The following is a 17,496-nucleotide window of genomic DNA, read 5'->3' as shown; positions in this document are numbered from 1 at the left end:
CCTCAGACCAGTTAATGCCTTGTGGGGACCGGAGCCGATCACATAGCCCTCCACCAAACAGAGCCGCTCCCACTCCAAGGGAACGGGCACAACATCCAGTGGAAAAAGTGGGTCTGGCGTCAGCCGGCCCCAACTCACTTCCAGGGCGTGGCTCCAACCACCCACGCCACTCCAGGCCCAACTCCCAGGCCTCGACACGCCAACACACGCACCTGCAGGGCCCGCGGCCCAATCCTCACCACCGCTCCGGCCCCGCAGGCTCACATCGCCAGAACTACTCCAGTGGCCCAGGTGCTCCGCGGCCCCAGAATTCTCTTCTTACGGGAGGTGGTGGGGGTGGCCACTGTCCCGTATCTCACCTCAAATCTCGACCGTCCACGGCAGGGGCCTGCTCGGGCATGACCCCAACCAGCCGCACACAAGACATAGGCCCCACTGACAGGCACCGCCTCTGCCAACTGAAGTGTGCCTACTGCCGGTCCGGCTCCATTTTCACACCTCCTGGCTCCACACAGCTTCGGCACCCAAAGCAAGGAAGTTTCCCAGGCAGCCGTTCCATCAGGAGTAGGTGCGGATATATGCCCCTGCCCCGCAGAGCCTCACAGCATGGCGGCCATCTTGCAGGATAGCCAGGTCTTGCCCCCCACATTGCCTTTAAGTTAAGTCAGACTGCTATTGTGCCCAAGCTACCAGAGGGTCAAACACAGGTTAAATTAGTGACTTTTGGTGGTTCACCCTGACAAGGATCATGACTGCTGCTTGAGTAAGGTTTCATCCCCCCTCGACCAGCAACTCAGCTTCTCACATTGGTGTACAGTAGTGTGGTCCAATGTGTTTGTGCAGTACTATAGAGTAATTTGTGTATCCCATATAAAAAAAAATGTATACCATATTTGAGCTCTTTTTCAATTCTATTTGATTGGCTACTTTAGCTTTTTCTAAGCTCACTCCCATCCTACCTGACTGTGCCTGTGACCCTACCAGCAAGGAAGAAGCTTGAGCTCAGTAACCTGAAAAGCTACACTGTAGCTCTGCTGAAGAAATTCTGACAGGAGACGGGCTTCCAAGTCAAAAGGATCTTTGAAGGAGGATCTCCAGAAGGCCCTCAGTGCCTATGAGGAAGCCACCAGATGCTGGGGGAACCAGAGGATGAGTAGGAGGCTTTGGGGCAGTCAGAGGAGAACCTGGTTACCGGTCTTGAGCTGCAACACCCAAAAGAGGAGGATAACCCACCCACAGCAGTGGGGTCTTTACCAGCGGACCAGGGAGAAGTGTATCTTTCCAAGGCCTATCTCCTGAGGAGTTGGTGGACATGAGAGCTGAGTAGATTTGCATGACCACACGGACCATGACTGCCGAGGAAGTGAGTCAAAGCAGCATGAAGCCTAGTAAAATGAACCAGGCAGCTGCCAAGAAAGGAAAGTGCAGGGGGTGTGTGAAGCCAGCCCTCAAATCTCACACAGAACAGGATGATGGGATGCTAGAGTAAGCCTCCCCAGAGCCTACTGGAGAGGAAATTGCTGTCCTAGGAGACCTGCCAAGGCTTGCTGAATGGCATTTGGAGGGTGAGCCCAACAGGTAAGTGCTCTGTAAGGCACAGAAAGGGTACGCAACCCTGGAAGTCATGAGACCGCAAGCTGAAGCTGGTGACATCTCCTCTATTGGGTAAATGACCTCCTGTATAGTGAGCCGAAGGCACCTGTGCATGGGGCAATATCTGTGTTGGTGGTCCCCCAAAGCTACAGGACCTTCTTACTGGGACTGGCTCATGATATATCTGTGGCAGGACATCTGAGGGCACTCTTATTGGCCCTGGATGAAGGCATCTTCAGATACCTTCTGTAGGACGTGTCCCACATTCAAGCCCAGTGGAAAAACAGGAGAAGAAGCTTAAGGCTCCCCTGATTCCCTTAGCTATCATTGGTACCCGCTTTGAAAGGAGGGGCATCAATCTTGTTGGACCCATGGACTCCAAAACTGCCCTAGGCAACAGGAGTAGTCTGAATTTGGTAGACTATACTACTAGGTACCCAGAGGCCATCCCTCTGAGATCTGTGGCTGCACTTGCAGTGGCTATGGCCCTAATGGGGATTTTCACTCCAGTGGCGTTCCCCAAATTAGTGGTCTTTGAAAGGGGCACCCACTTCATGTCAGCATGCCTGAAGTCCATGGGGGCAAGAGGGTAGGGTATCCTACAAGTTCTCCACTCCCTATTATCCTCAAACAAATGGGTTTGTTGAAAGATTTAATAAGCCCCTAAAAGGCATGATTATGGGCCTACCTGAGCCCATGATATGAAAATGAGACGTCCTCTTACCATGCCTACACTTTGCCTACAGTGAGGCACCACAGAAGGGAGTATGGTTCATCCCATTTGAACTCCTGTGAGGGCAGCCTGTTAGGGGACCTCCCAATCTTGTTAAAGAGGAGTGGAAGCAAGCTCCCAAGCATGCCGCCCCTCCAGATGTGGTTAGCTATATGCTGGCCTTCAGAAACTAGCTGCAGAAATTCTGGAAGGAGGCTTCAGAAAACTTGGAAGCCATGAAACTCTGGTATGATCAGGAGACCACTCTGGTGGAGTTTCAGCCTGGCCAAAAAGTGTGGGTGATGGAGACAGTAGGGCCCAAGGCCCTCCATGAACATTGGACAGGGTCATATGAGGTGAAGGAGAGAAAGGGGGAGGCTACCTACTTCCAGAAACCCCTTAAGGGTACTCCATGTTTATCACCTCAGTACGAGTGGTCTGAGATCATCATGCTGCTGGTGACAGGTGATGGATTCGAAGAGGAGAGTGAACCTCACCCTGACCTCCTTTCAATCAAAGAGAACGATGGGTCAGTGGAAGGTGACCCTGGAACAGCAGGGGGACTGTCAACAGTAGTTGGGACAATTTGCCTCACTGTTCTCCCTCATGCCTGAGACTATACACTTGTGTACTCATGATGTAGACATTGAAGACAACCTGCCTCTCAAGAATAAACCCTACAGGCTGTCAGCTAAAGTGAGTGCCAGCATTAAGGAGGAAGTCTTCAGAATGCTGGAGTTAGAAGTAATTGAGCACTCCAGGAGTCACTGATCCCGCCCAGTGGTGCTGGTATCCAAAGCCGTCCTACTGGGTGTTGTCCCAGACCTCAGGCTCTGTGTGGACTTCAGGGGGCTCAATTCTTTCACCAAGACTGATGCACATTGTAGGAAGTTGGCTCTGTATGTACTATTTCAAAGTAAGAAATAGCATGCACTGAGTCCAAGGGTTCCCCTTAGAGGTAAGATAGTGGCAAAAAGAGATAATTCTAATGCTCTATTTTGTGGTAGTGTGGTCGAGCAGTAGGCTTATCAGAGGGTAGTGTTAAGCATGTGTTGTACACACACAGGCAATACATGGGGAACACACACTCAAAGACAATTCCAGGCCAATAGGTTTTTATATAGAAAAATACATTTTCTTAGTTTATTTTAAGAACCACAGGTTCAAGATTTACAAACAATACTTTAAATGAAAGGTATTTCACTTAGGAACTTTAGGAACTTTGAATTAGCAAAATAGCATATACAGTTTTCACACAAATGGCAATAAGCTATTTTAAAACTAGACACAGTGCAATTTTCAACAGTTCCTGGGGGAGGTAAGTGTTTGTTAGATTTGCAGGTAAGTAAACCACCTACAGGGTTCAAAGTTGGGTCCAAGGTAGCCCACCATTGGGGGTTCAGGGAAACCCCAAAGTTACCACACCAGCAGCTCAGGGCCGGTCAGGTGCAGAGGTCAAAGTTGTGCCCAAAACGCATTGGCTTCAATGGAGAAGGATGTGCCCCGGTTCCAGTCTGCCAGCAGGTAAGTACCCGCGTCTTCGGAGGGCAGACCAGGGGGGTTTTGTAGGGTGCCGGGGGGGACACAAGTCAGCACAAAAAGTACACCCTCAGCGGCACGGGGCGGCCGGGTGCAGTGTGCAAATAGGCGTCGGGTTCGCAATAGGATTCAATGGGAGACCAAGGGGTTTCTTCAGCGATGCAGGCAGGCAAGGGGGGGGTCTCCTTGGGGTAGCCACCACCTGGGCAAGGAAGAGGGCCACCTGGGGGTCGCTCCTGCACTGGAGGTCGGATCTTTCAGGTCCTGGGGGCTGCGGGTGCAGTGTCTTTACCAGGCGTCGGGTCTTTGAAGCAGGCAGTCGCAGTCAGGGGGAGCCTCGGGATTCCCTCTGCAGGCGTCGCTGTGGGGTTCAGGGGTGTCAACTCTGGCTACTCACGGGCTCGCAGTCGCCGGGGAGTCCTCCCTGTAGCGTTGTTTCTCCACAAGTCGAGCCGGGGGCGTCGGGTGCAGAGTGGAAAGTCTCACGCTTCCGGCGGGCAACGTGTGGTCTTTAAAAGTTGCTTCAAAGTTGCAAAGTTGCAGTCTTTGTGGAACAGGGCCGCTGTCCTCTGGAGTTCTTGGTCTTTTTAGATGCAGGGTAGTCCTCTGAGGCTTCAGAGCTCGCTTCACCCTGTGGAACGCGTCGCTGTTGCAGGTCTCTTGAAGTGGGGAGACAGGCCGGTAGAGCTGGGGCCAAAGCAGTTGGTGTCTCCGTCTTCTCTGCAGGTTTTTCAGCTCAGCAGTCCTTCTTCGTCTTAGGTTGCAGGAATCTAGTTACCTAGGTTCTGGGAGCCCCTAAATACTCGATTTAGGGATGTGTTTAGGTCTGGGGGGTTAGTAGCCAATGGCTACTAGCCCTGAGGGTGGCTACACCCTCTTTGTGCCTCCTCCCTGAGGGGAGGGGGGCACATCCCTAATCCTATTGGGGGAATCCTCCATCTGCAAGATGGAGGATTTCTAAAAGTCAGAGTCACCTCAGCTCAGGACACCTTAGGGTCTGTCCTGACTGGCCAGTGACTCCTCCTTGTTTTTCTCATTATCTCCTCCGGCCTTGCCGCCAAAAGTGGGTCCGTGGCCGGAGGGGGCGGGCAACTCCACTAGCTGGAGTGCCCTGGGGTGCTGTAACAAAGGGGGTGAGCCTTTGAGGCTCACCGCCAGGTGTTACAGTTCCTGCAGGGGGAGGTGAGAGGCACCTCCACCCAGTACAGGCTTTGTTACTAGCCACAGAGTGACAAAGGCACTCTCCCCATGTGGCCAGCAACATGTCTGGTGTGTGGCAGGCTGCTAAAACTAGTCAACCCACACTGGTAGTCGGGTATGGTTTCAGGGGGCATCTCTAAGATGCCCTCTGGGGTGTATTTTACAATAAAATGTACACTGACATCAGTGTGCATTGATTGTGCTGAGAAGTTTGATACCAAACCTACCAGTTTTCAGTGTAGCCATTATGGTGATGTGGAGTTCGTGTTTGACAGACTCCCAGACCATATACTCTTATGGCTACCCTGCACTTACAATGTCTAAGGTTTTGCTTAGACACTGTAGGGGCATAGTGCTCATGCACTTATGCCCTCAGCTATGGTATAGTGCACCCTGCCTTAGGGCTGTAAGGCCTGCTAGAGGGGTGACTTATCTATGCCATAAGCAGTGTGAGGTTGACATGGCACCCTGAGGGGAGTGCCATGTCGACTTACTCGTTTTTCTCCCCATCAACACACACAAGCTGGCAAGCAGTGTGTCTGTGCTGAGTGAGGGGTCTCCAGGGTGGCATAAGACATGCTGCAGCTCTTAGAGACCTTCCCTGGCATCAGGGCCCTTGGTACCAGGGGTATCAGTTACAAGGGACTTACCTGGATGCCAGGGTGTGCCAATTGTGGAAACAAAGGTACAGGTTAGGGAAAGAACACTAGTTCTGGGGCCTGGTTAGCAGGCCTCAGCACACTTTCAAATCATAACTTGGCATCAGCAAAGGCAAAAAGTCAGGGGGTAACCATGCCAAGGAGGCATTTCCTTACACACATCCCATGCCCGAGCTGTTGAGTTTGTAGATAGGTTGGGGGCTGCCAAGTTCCAGAGCAGTTTTTATCTCACAAATTTTCAGGATACTGGCAAATTGCCGTAACTGAGGGGCCAAAAGAGATTTCAGCATTCTGTACCCCAGAGAGCCATCTTTAGTTGAGGGTGAGGCTAGACTGTTCTAGCCTGGGAAGCCCCCGAAACCAAAACAGAAGTAAGCAACTTCCTGGGCCTGAATTGATATTAGAGGTTTCTTAAGGAGATCTGAACAGAGGTCCGCCAGAAAGCCTTTGACACTCTCAAACAGGACATGTGTACCATACCTTTACTTGAGACCACTGACAACTTCAACTAATTAATTGTTCAGTCTGATGCCTCAGAGCATGGCATAGGAGCTGTGTTGGCACAGTTACATGAGGAGGACCTAGACCAAGCTGTAGCTTTCATCAGTAGGAGGTTACTTCACAGGGAATATAGGGGGAGTGCTATTGAAAGCAAAGCCTTTGCTGTGTTCTAGGCACTGAAGAAGTTGAGGCCATTCCTGTTTCAGATTCATGTCTGGGTTCAGGCAAACCAAATGGCTCATGCAGATGAGGGGTGCGAATCCCAAACTGTTGAAGTGGTCCATCTCCCTACAGGGTTATTGACTTTACAGTGGAGCACCGTCCTGGGTCAGACCACTCCACTGTTGATGGTCTGTCCAGGTTCTTCCGCTTTAGTGATACGAGCTCCCAGAAGGTTAGGTTGTTCTCCCCACTTCCTGCTCGGGGGGGCTTATGTTAGACCTGTCAGTCTGAGGGTTGTTTTCCCCTCAATCATTTTGCCTTCACACTTACTATTTTGCTTAGTTTGTTATTTTTGGCTTTAGAATTCTGTGCAATTTACCACATCTAACCAGTGCGAAATTGCATGGGCTCACTCTCCAAAACATGGCAACGTTGGCTCACACATGATAGTCATATTTATTTTAACTATGAGTCCCTAGTAAACTGGTGTACCATATAGTGAGGGCTGGAAAATGAAATGCTACTAGTGGTCCTGTCGCTGTAACTGTGACACTCACTTAAATAGTCCCTTAGAACATGTCTCAGGCCTGCCATTGCAGCCTATTGGCAGTTTTAAACTGCCAATTCGACTTGGCATAATAACCCCATGTCAAGCCTTAAACCCTTTTTTGTTGCATATGAGTCACCCCTAAAGTAGTCCTTAGCCAGCCCATAGGGAAGGGTACATTGTAATTAAAAAAATTGTCATGTATTTTTATCTGTCCTGGTCGGGTCGTGAAAAACTTTGTTTTTCACTACTGGGAGGCGTACCTCTCCGATAGGATAACATTGGGTTACAGGTATTACATTTAATAATTGTTAAGGTTTGATTGAAAAGAGGTAGGAATGTCATGTTTGGTGTGTGAACATTTGTAATTTAAAATCCTTTTGGATGGTAAAGTTTAATATTTAATCATAGGGGCTTATTATGAGTAGGGTGGTCTGAAAACTGTCGTACCCACGGTGGAGGTCAGACTGCCACAACCTCTGGCAGTATAACCTCCACATTACGATGCTGGCGGTTGGACCTCCAGCACACTGCTGCCTCCGCCAGGATCATTGATCCCGATAGGTTGGCGACGGTGAAATTCGTGGAGACAACGGTGGTGCTGAGTTCGGCACCTCCGTGCTGATCATGACTTTCTTTTCCACCAGACTTTTCATGGCAGGGAACCTGCCATGAAAAGGCTGGCAGAAAGGCAGAGTTGGGGCCCCCCTGTCAGCACACTTGGAATGCGCACTGTCTCCCATGGCAGACAATGCGCATTCCAAGTGTGCTGTGTGTGGTGGCATTGGCGGACAGCTGAGGCCAGTGCCTTCACTGTGTTTCCTCCGGTCAGCCGACAGCTTGGCGGCCGCCTCCCCACTGTCATATTGGAGATCTCAGTGGTCAGACTGCTGAGATCGTAATCAGCCCAGTCATTTTGAAAATGCCATTCTTAGAAAGTTGGCATTTTCCTGTCCTATTTGATGCCAGCAGCCTTTTCATGGATCACATGATTGGGTGAAGGTGGCAGTTGGCTTTTGTATATTCCTCCCGGACAGCCGCGCAATAGAGGGATTAGGTGTGCCAGGATGGGGATCTAAGGTAGGATGGGTGGGCAGAGCTGGGCACAGCCCCACTTGCAATTCAGTAGGCTATGCTCTGCTCTCAAATAAAGAACTTCACACTAGCCTATTGTGTCTGCAGACAGATTGTGGCAGAGAGGCACGAAACTCCAAATACTTCTGAAAGGGGACCCTCAAGAAACTTCCAAGGAGGCACCCGGTATAAAAATAGGATGCTGATGTCCACTCTTCAAATCACTTTCTAGACCTGCAGAAGGACTCACAGAGGACTGCCTGCTGCTGTGGACTTCTGTGTGGAACACTAACATAATATCAGAACCAACAAAATTGTACAACAAAAATATTGTGTCAATGATATTGTTTGCAAAAATAGTTTTCCTGTACTTATAATGTTAAGTAAAGAAATTTCGAAAAAATATTGTTTCACACTAACATTGTTGAAAAACATACACACGTATTGTTTTTAATATATATATATATAGTTTTAAAAAACAAATCTTAAATATTTATCCATACAATATAATAATTTAAATTAATACATTTAAATAATACTTACTACTTTATATAAATATATACTTATCTAAAACTAAACACACACATATATCATCACATATGTGTGTGTATGTTTATATACATATACAAATATATATATATATATATATATATATATATATATATATATATATATACACATAAAGTAACACTATCAATAATATATATTTTACATTATATTGAATTTTTTGAGCTATTTTTTACATTTACTAATGTAAAGAGTATGTGTATATATATATATATATATATATGTACACACACACATATATATGTATATATATATATATATATCTATATATATATATATAATTAAACCTAAAAAATATTAACAAATAAACTGCAAATCATTAAATAAATTAATAAAGTGATTAAATAAATGAAACTGTGAATTCTAAAACAAACGACATTTACTAAAAATAGTTATAGCTATGATCAACTTTTCCCATAGACAAAGCATTTTTTGTTTTGCTAATAACTTTGACACTTTTTGTCCATGCAGTGTCTATGGGGATTTTGCAATTTGTAGGCACGGGTACTGCCTGAACCGCTGAATGGAATTACACAAAATTTGAGAGAAAGGTAGATCTTCTTCTAGAAATAGCCGTTTTTGTAATTTTTTGTAAATCTTTTCAATAGTTTGGGAGTTATTAAGGGGAAAAAAATATAGATATCTAGGGGCACAGATCCTTTATGGGTACCTACAGACCTGGAGGCAAATGTTTTGCAAAGCCCTGATTGGCTGGCCGCAACCGGAAAGGAAAGTTGAGGCAGCCATATTGTTTCTTGAGAAAAGATAAATAAAACACATATAAGGGGTGAGGATAATTGTATCCAGACCCCATAGGACACATGAAGGGGTCACTGAGGGACACCTCATGGGCAACAAATGGCCCCAATTTTTTTTAATGCCCGTTCTGCAGATCCACAGCGGGGCTCAGTGTGACCCCCAGTGTAAATCCGCAATGGATCCGCAGATCCGAAACATAGTGGGAAAAAAAATACACTCACTCACACACCAATCCCCCACCGCACATGAGTTAAAGGTAAGTGGTTCTGTGCATGTGTGGGGGGTGTTGGCCGCACGGCCTGCAGCCAACTCCTGTTGTGTTTGACTTCGAATAGGTCAATTTTACTATTCCCACTCCACTCTATGCAGCAGTAAAGAAACGTTGGACTTCGGAATTATTCGATTTAATATTTCCACTCCAGTCTGTGCAACAGTAGGAAAAGTGTTCGACTTCGGCCGGGTAAATTTAACTATTCCCCTTCCACTCTGTGCAACAGTAAAGAAAACATTGGACTTCAGAGAGATTTGATTGACTATTTCCACTCCAGTCTGTGCAACAGTAATTAAAACATACTTCAGAGGAGTAATAGTTACTATTCCCACTCCAGTCTGTGCTACAGTAGGGAAAATACTTTGGTTCCAACACATAACATTTTTGAATGACCCTAATAATTTAGAACAAATATAATACCCTTAATATGAATATTACTGCATAACCCCAAAAAAGTATATATTATATATATATATATATATATATATATATATGTGTAAATAAAAAATAATTAAAAATTTTACGTGATTATTAAACAATTTAATAAATAATTATTGATTAAAACACATAAATTATTTATCATGTAATTAACTTCCCGCACCATACCCCCTTGCAGCACTGCCCTGGCAGATTGGTGCCACCACCATCCTCGAGACCGCCGGGATCTGAGAGGGTTGTAATGTGGCGGTCAGACCACTGCATTGGCAGTGAGCCTGAAAGCCACCACGGCCGCATTGGCGGTTGGCCTGACTGCCACCACGGGTGTGGCAGTCTATAGACCGCCACACTTGTAATTGGGCCCAAAATCTGATGCACATTCTGAAAAAGCAATTTTTGATTAGGGATAAAAAATTACATATTTATGCTTTCTTAGGGAAGAGCTGGATTGGAGGCGCTAGCTTCATGATCAAGAGACAGCATAGCATGTGGTTTGAAAGTACCTTAATTGTCTTAGATGGACCTCTAGTCCAAGCTGTGGTTAAAAGGGCCATATGGTGAATGTTGTCACAATACATCTCAGAGCTCAAATAATTTAATTAAACAGGGAAACATTCTATAAGGGCTTTTGCTGGTGATCTTTAGAGATACATGACTTTTCTTTTACCTACAATTGATTCCCCCTTTAAACCATCCAAGACTGTCAAGTTCAGTGAACGTCATTAGCCACAAGTGCTTGTTCTTCATGTTTCTTTCTCAGAGCTGACCCATTCTACAAAGCTCAGAGAATGAAGAGTAGACCTCTCTACTTAACCTGCCTTTGTGGTGAAATTAAAATAAATTTTCCATCTCTCAGGTCCATGCTCTTGTTGTGCTAGTTCCAGTAAACCAAGATGGGATCCCGGTGGTTGATGCTCAGTCTTTCCTGGGTAGGGACGGGGGAGCACTGGATCAACTGTGTGAGCAGATTCGCATAATGCCAGAACTCTCAAATGGGAACACTGTGGTGGTGCCTGTGCAACCCTACACAAAACTTGGATTTCAGTACCTTGTCCTTTTAGGATGTCCTGTCCATAATGATGTCAAGGAATACAATGAGAAGGTAAGCTGGGTTGAGCTCTAGAATGTATGCTATTTTTGTTGTGTGTACATTAACTTTATGTGCAATACTTTACACAACAAATGTTTGTTCCTGTTTGATTTTGACATTTGTTGTGCAGATTGGTTAAGTGAGTAAATATGTCAGCGGAGTTCTGAGAAGTTTCATTTCATATTAAAATTTTAAAAAAAGATTAAAGGATGGATCCACTAACCTGAAATCCCTTTTGGTGAAAAGCCTGTTGGTTGTGTTAATTGTTTTTAAGGCTTGTGTGGCTCATAATGTATTCTTGAGTGAAGTACTCCTCACTCTTGAGTGAGCAGCTGGCACTTCACTTCTTTACTGAAGATCCAGAATTCCAGGGAAAGAAAGTTTGCCTTTGTCTGAATTGCTGGAAGGATCACTTCCTCCTTGACTCTTTAACAACTTCCTCTTAATAAAACTTCACATTACCAACAGTGGTGTAGCAATAAAGGCCGAGTGACGCCAGATGAAATTTCACAAATTAAATGTGGTTTATTGGAGTAAAAGATCGGCGATCAGCAGCAACTGAACTAGAGACGCTCTCTGGAAGTAGAACATAAATTAAATAAATGCAACTGCAGATTGTAGAACATTAAAAGAAATACACATACCATAAAAGAAGAATGAACCATCACACTCCTTACTAAAACAAAACAAGTTAAGATTTTCATCAATGAAATTAAAACAAAACATAGGTGGTCATTTCAACATTGGCGGTATTGAGCGCCTACCGCCACAGCAACGGCAGCCAACATACCGCTGCCGTGGCTACCAGCCGCCCACCCACATTATGACCTTTGACGGAATTCCGCCAGAAGGCTGGAGGAATACTGTCGACGGTCATGACGGCGGATGGCGGTAAGGTGGCGCTGCTGTCAGCAGCAGTGCCACGCCAGGAAAACACCGCCGACCGTATCATGAGCAATGATACGGCCTGGCGGTGTTCCGCTGGCGGACGCTGCTGCTGACTGCAGCGCCGTGTCCGTATCCTGCCGGAGGACCCCCTGCAAGCAGGTAAGTCGGGGTCTCTGACAGGAGATGGGGGTGGGGAGAGTTGTGAGTGTGGAGGGTGTGTATGTCTGATTATGTATGTGTGCATGCTTGGGTGGATGTGGCTATGCATGTGTGTATGTGTGTGCGTGTGGGTGTGTAAGTGTGCGGGGGCAGGAGAGGGAGGGGGAAGGTGGGGGAGAACTCTGGGGAGGGGGGTGGCAGGAGACCCCTATCAGTGCCAGGGAAGGAATTCCCTGGCACTGATAGTGCCTACCGCCATGGTTTTCGTGGCAGTAAGTTTGCCATGAAAACCATGGCGGTAGGCGGGGTCATGATCCCAAGGGTGGGATTGTGGCAGCCGCCTGGCTGGAGACCGTAGCCTCCAGCCCAGCGGCCATTTCCACCCTGGCGGACGGAGTGGTACATTGGCAGTTTGGCTTGAGCCAAACCGCCAATGTCATAATAGTGGAGGTAGGTACCACCAGCCTGTTGGCGGTAATACCTCCACTATTCCACCACCCGCCGGGGTTGTAATGAGGGCCTTAGTCTATCATCTTTTCAGATAAATCTGACCTCAACACAAATCATAATCCATAGACTTAGCAGGTAATTTGAACTTTCATCCAACTCAGGCATTCCCTGACAATCAATCAATCAAGATTTTTTTCTTTCAAACCAGAAGAAACACCATTGAAAGAAGGCAATGAAGAAAAGAATCCTTCTCCAAAGTAACATCACTAGGACCAACTTCAGGACTAATACACATATACGTGTTCGTGGCGACCTGGGTATTGCTAGAAAGATGGTGCAAAGTGGTCCAAAGACTGGCATCCTTTTCTAAACGAGAACCAACATCAGTGTTTGGGTTCACATCATCTTTAACATTATGTGTGCGCATAATGATTTCCGCTTGAGAAACTGTAACGAGAAAAGCACTATTTTATTCCAGCAAGCCTTCATTAGCATTAGCTTACCATTCAAAAGAACTGGTGTTTTAGAAACTTTGGGCTTAATTTGGAGTTTAGCAGAGGGGTTACTCCATAACAAACGTGATGGAGATCCCATCCTCCGTATTATGTTCTCCAAAGGCTATAATGGGATCGTAATTTGGTGGATGGGAAATCTGTCACTTTTGTAACCTCCTCCACCCAAACTCTAAATCAGGCCCACTGTCTATTTTGGCAGGTAATGGGAATCAAGATTCTCCCTTGGTAACTTTCATGGGGTTTTGTGATAAGAACCCAACTTTCCACTTCAAACTTTATCTCTTTAACCTTCCTCTTATTGTTAAAGAAATGTTGTTTTTTTCTTGGATCTTGTGCACCTGACTACAAATTGTTTCGTCAAATGACTCCACATCATTAAAAGAATATTCATGAGTGGAACCTAACCAATTAGGAAGATGGGCACATTGGGATTTCTTCCCCTTAGCAGTCTAAACGGGGTCACCCCAGTAGTCAAGTGAGCTGGTGTCAGATATGCCCAAACATTCTGCTTAAGATATTTATTGACACATACAGCAGCAAACATACTGGTGTGCACTCCTTCCTTTAACAAAGGGTTAGCCCTTTCCACAAGGCCATTAGAAGAAGGGATGTGAAGTGATACTTGCATGTGTTTAATATCATGCAACTGCAAGAAAGTCACATATTTTCTGTGAAGAAAAATGGGTACACTGTCAGTAATGATATACCTAGGAGGAATGTGATTTGAAAACACACTCCACAGATAATTCACAGCATTTCTGATAGAAGCAGCATCAACAAAAGGGTAATGAATGTATCTGGAGCAATAGTCAGCTAGGACTATTAGAAATTGCATCTCCGCAGGTAGAAGGTTGAAAGGGCCTGAAAAATCAAGAGCTACTTTCTCCCAAGTTTTTTCTGGAAAAGGTACAGGACATAAAGGTCATTACAGCTATCTCCAGTGCTTGTCTGAAACAAGACCTTCAGAACAGGCATTAACCTACTTGTGAACATCGTTATCCATCCCTGGCCACCAATAGAATTGATGTAACCTTTTCAAAGTACAAGAAATACCAAAATGTCCACTATGAGCACTTTTCAAAAGACTGACTCTCAACCCAAGTGGTGGTTTCTCAACAAAATTCCGTTTTCGCAAGAAAGCTCAGAATCCACTTGCGGAAATGCACGAAGATCAGGTACAAGGCAATTATCTCTAGGCCAGCCTTCCCTCATATGTTTCATTACCCGCTTGAGGACATCATCCATAACAACAGCTTTAAATCAATCAGATTGAGAAAATGTCACATTAGAGATACTTACAGCATCCAGTAGTCCAATCACATATTTGTGCTTCATATCAACCAGATTATCCCAACAACTTTTTGTAAGTGGCATCCTTGCAAGGTAGTCGGTTCTGAAATTCCTACCTCCTTGCACATACATAACAATAATGTCATACTCCTGTAGTTTTGATATAAGCCTGATTGACCGAGCAGACTCATTGCTTTGGCCACTTCCATTTAGTAAGTAAACTAATGGTTTATGATCCGTAAATACATCAAAGCTGGTTCCCCAAAGATATGGTTTAAACTCTTGAGATGCCCACACACAAGCCCTTAGCTCGCTAACTATGGTGTTGTAGTTAACTTCAGCAGTTTTGGGTGACCTGGAAGCAAATGCCACAGTGTTTTCTTTTCCATTCACCATTTTTCCTAATGCTAACCCCCAACCCTTGCAAACTGGCATCAAAACTAATAACACATTTCTTTCCAGAAATAAATGGTTGTAGCACAGGTGCTTCAACAACCAACTGCTTAGTTTTAATGAAAGCTTTTTGAATGGTGGGTGACCAGTCCAATTTGACTCATTTTTTAAGTAGTGATCCAGGGACTAAACAACTCACAAAGGCCTAAGAATGAACGTAAAGCATCCTTGTCACATGGAAGAGGAGCTTCTGGAATAGCAACTACATTAAAAAAACTTGGGAGGAATACCCTCTGAAGATATAGTATTTCCTAAATATTCTACTTGAGAGGTGAATAAATTGCATTTTTCTGGCCTGACTGTCACCCCTTTGTCTTTCAAAATATTGAGAACACGTTTCAAGACAATGCAGTGTTGTTCAGGATCCTCCATGTAAATCAGGATATTATCTCATCTCATCCCATCTCATAAATAGAGACTGGGTCCAAGTCATGATTGTATCCGCACCAGCGTTGTCACCTTTTGTTGCTGGTTAAAGTGTTTGATCACTGTGGATGCAAGTCAGATAGGTTTAGGAGCTGTTCTGTCTCAGATTGAGAAAGGTAGTGAGACCACTGTTGCCTTTGCTTCCCGTTCCCTCACTAATGCTGGATCACATTATAGCACCATAGAGCGTGAGGCCTTAGCATGTTCATGGGCAGTAGAAAGTTTTTAAAACTTTATTTGGGGTGTTAGATTTGATATGTTTACTGATCACAAATCATTACTTCATCTCTTGAAAGGTAATGGTTCTGGAAGAGCATCTTCTCATTTAGTGAGGCTACTTTCCAAATGGCAGAAGTATGTTTTTATTCGTAAGTATATTCCTGGAGGTTGGAATGTTCGTGCTGGTTGTCTTTCCAGGTTAAAAGTTCCTTATGAAGCAGATATGGAAAGTTCAGATGAAGGTGATTGTGTTATTGCTGTAGTGGGGGACATTGTACATAATTCTGTTTCATTATCATATAAGGATTGGATTACAGCTGCACAAGAAGAACAAATGTTATTAGAAATAAAACATTCTTAGAGAAAGGATAGCCAAGAGAAATTAATGTTAATGCAGGTTTGTGTCCATATGTGCAAGTATCTGATGAATTAGCCCTTGTAGATGGTGTATTATTACATGATGATCATTGCATTCCTCCAGTTTCGCTGAGAAACAATCTCATTAAAGAGGCACAAAAGGGGCATTTAGGAGCTAGCAGTACCTGCAAAACTCTGTAGCAAATGTATTGGTTGCCAGGCTTGGCGTCTCAAGTAGCTAAATTTGTGGATGAATGTACAATATGCTTAATTTCTGATAAACAGTGGAAGCCTATTAATACTCCCCTTTACAATGTTCTATTACCAGATGAAGCTTGGCAAAAAGTAGCTTTGGATTTTGCTGGACCTTTTGAAACACTTCCAACATCACAAAGGTACATGATAGTTCTGGTTGATTTTTTTTCTAAATGGCTATATGTTGGTTTTACATCTATTCCCAACACTGAATCTATTTTAAAAAATTTAACTAATATTTTCTCCATTGAAGGAGCAACTAGGTAAATAGTTACTGCAAATGGCACACATTTTGTATCACATAAAATGAAAGAATTTATATTGCCATTATATTCTCCTTCCGAAAATGGCTTGGTGGAACGAATGAACAGGTTTGTTAAAGAGGGAGTACAAACAGCGTTGGGAGGTGGTATTGAAGTCAACTCTTTTTTACAGCCGAAAATTTGGTCATATTTAAATACTCCCTAAAGTACTACTGGGGTGTGCCCATTTGTTCTTTTACGTAAGAGATTTTCCAGGTATGCAATTTCTCCAGTTCGGAAGAGAAAGTTCAACAGGAACAGGTAAGAAGATATTTCTGAGCTTGAGACTGCAGTGCAAAGAAATCAGATTAGTTCACAGAAACTGTTTAGTAGGAAACACAGAATCAAGGATGTTGACTTCCTGATTGGAGTTTGGGTACTAGTGAAAATGACTATCAGAGCAAAGAAAGGTCATTCTAAGTTCATTTCTCCTGTACAATTTGAAAAACTTTCAAAGGGTTCAGTGTTGTTGAAAAATAAATGTTGGTGGAGTAAAAGAGATCTTATCAAAGTCATACATGATCAAGCAAGTAAAGTTTTAGCAGCTAAAGATGCTGATTCATTATCAGGCTATGCGTTTATTGAGGATCAACAAACAGGAGTGATAACTACAATGATGCTGTATATATGTCTGATTTAATCGTTGTTTCTGTAAGTGAAGTGATGTCATTGCTGTGTGCAAATGGTGGTTAGGAACAACATCAAGCTCGAACCTCTGTTGGTGAGAAACACAATGTGGGTATCAAGTTCAAGGATTATTATATTACGAGTTTTTTTTTTTTGTTGGACAAAGCAAATGTTTATTACTGCATGAGATGTATTGATTCATGTTTTTTGTTTTTATTTATTTCTTTCTTTTAAAGGGGGAAGGTGTTGTAGTGTGCTTTTCTTGTTATTTTAAATATTGTTTTAGTGTGCACATTGCTTGTACTTCAGTCGAGCGCAGTCATGTGACTTATGGTGCGCGAGAGTGCATTCGAATACAGCAGCTTGCTATCTAGTTGTTTCCTTCTGAATATTGTCCCGAGTGTAGTTTATGTTTAAAACACTATGAGTGGGACTCCTGTAGC

The 17,496-nt window shown here is 44.5% G+C and overlaps 2 protein-coding genes across 2 annotated transcripts in view; both read left to right on the top strand.

Moving 5' to 3' along the window:
* The window catches only part of LOC138278601 (uncharacterized), a 124,029-nt gene that overhangs the window by 105,061 nt on the left and 1,472 nt on the right, over positions 1-17,496 (top strand). The window contains exon 4 of the mRNA XM_069219262.1: positions 10,879-11,124. Within this exon, the coding sequence (XP_069075363.1) occupies positions 10,879-11,124 (246 nt within the window). The remainder of the gene's footprint in view (positions 1-10,878; positions 11,125-17,496) is intronic.
* LOC138282944 (protein mono-ADP-ribosyltransferase PARP14-like) overlaps positions 16,196-17,496 on the top strand; it is a 570,373-nt gene continuing 569,072 nt past the window's right edge. Inside the window, exon 1 of the mRNA XM_069221010.1 lies at positions 16,196-16,264. The gene's annotated coding sequence lies outside the window, so the exon portion shown is untranslated. The remainder of the gene's footprint in view (positions 16,265-17,496) is intronic.

The sequence above is a fragment of the Pleurodeles waltl genome, chromosome 2_2 (assembly GCF_031143425.1).
Source record: "Pleurodeles waltl isolate 20211129_DDA chromosome 2_2, aPleWal1.hap1.20221129, whole genome shotgun sequence".
Lineage (NCBI taxonomy): Eukaryota > Metazoa > Chordata > Amphibia > Caudata > Salamandridae > Pleurodeles > Pleurodeles waltl.
Note: the sequence above shows the minus strand (reverse complement) of the source record. Positions and strands in the feature narration are given on the sequence as shown.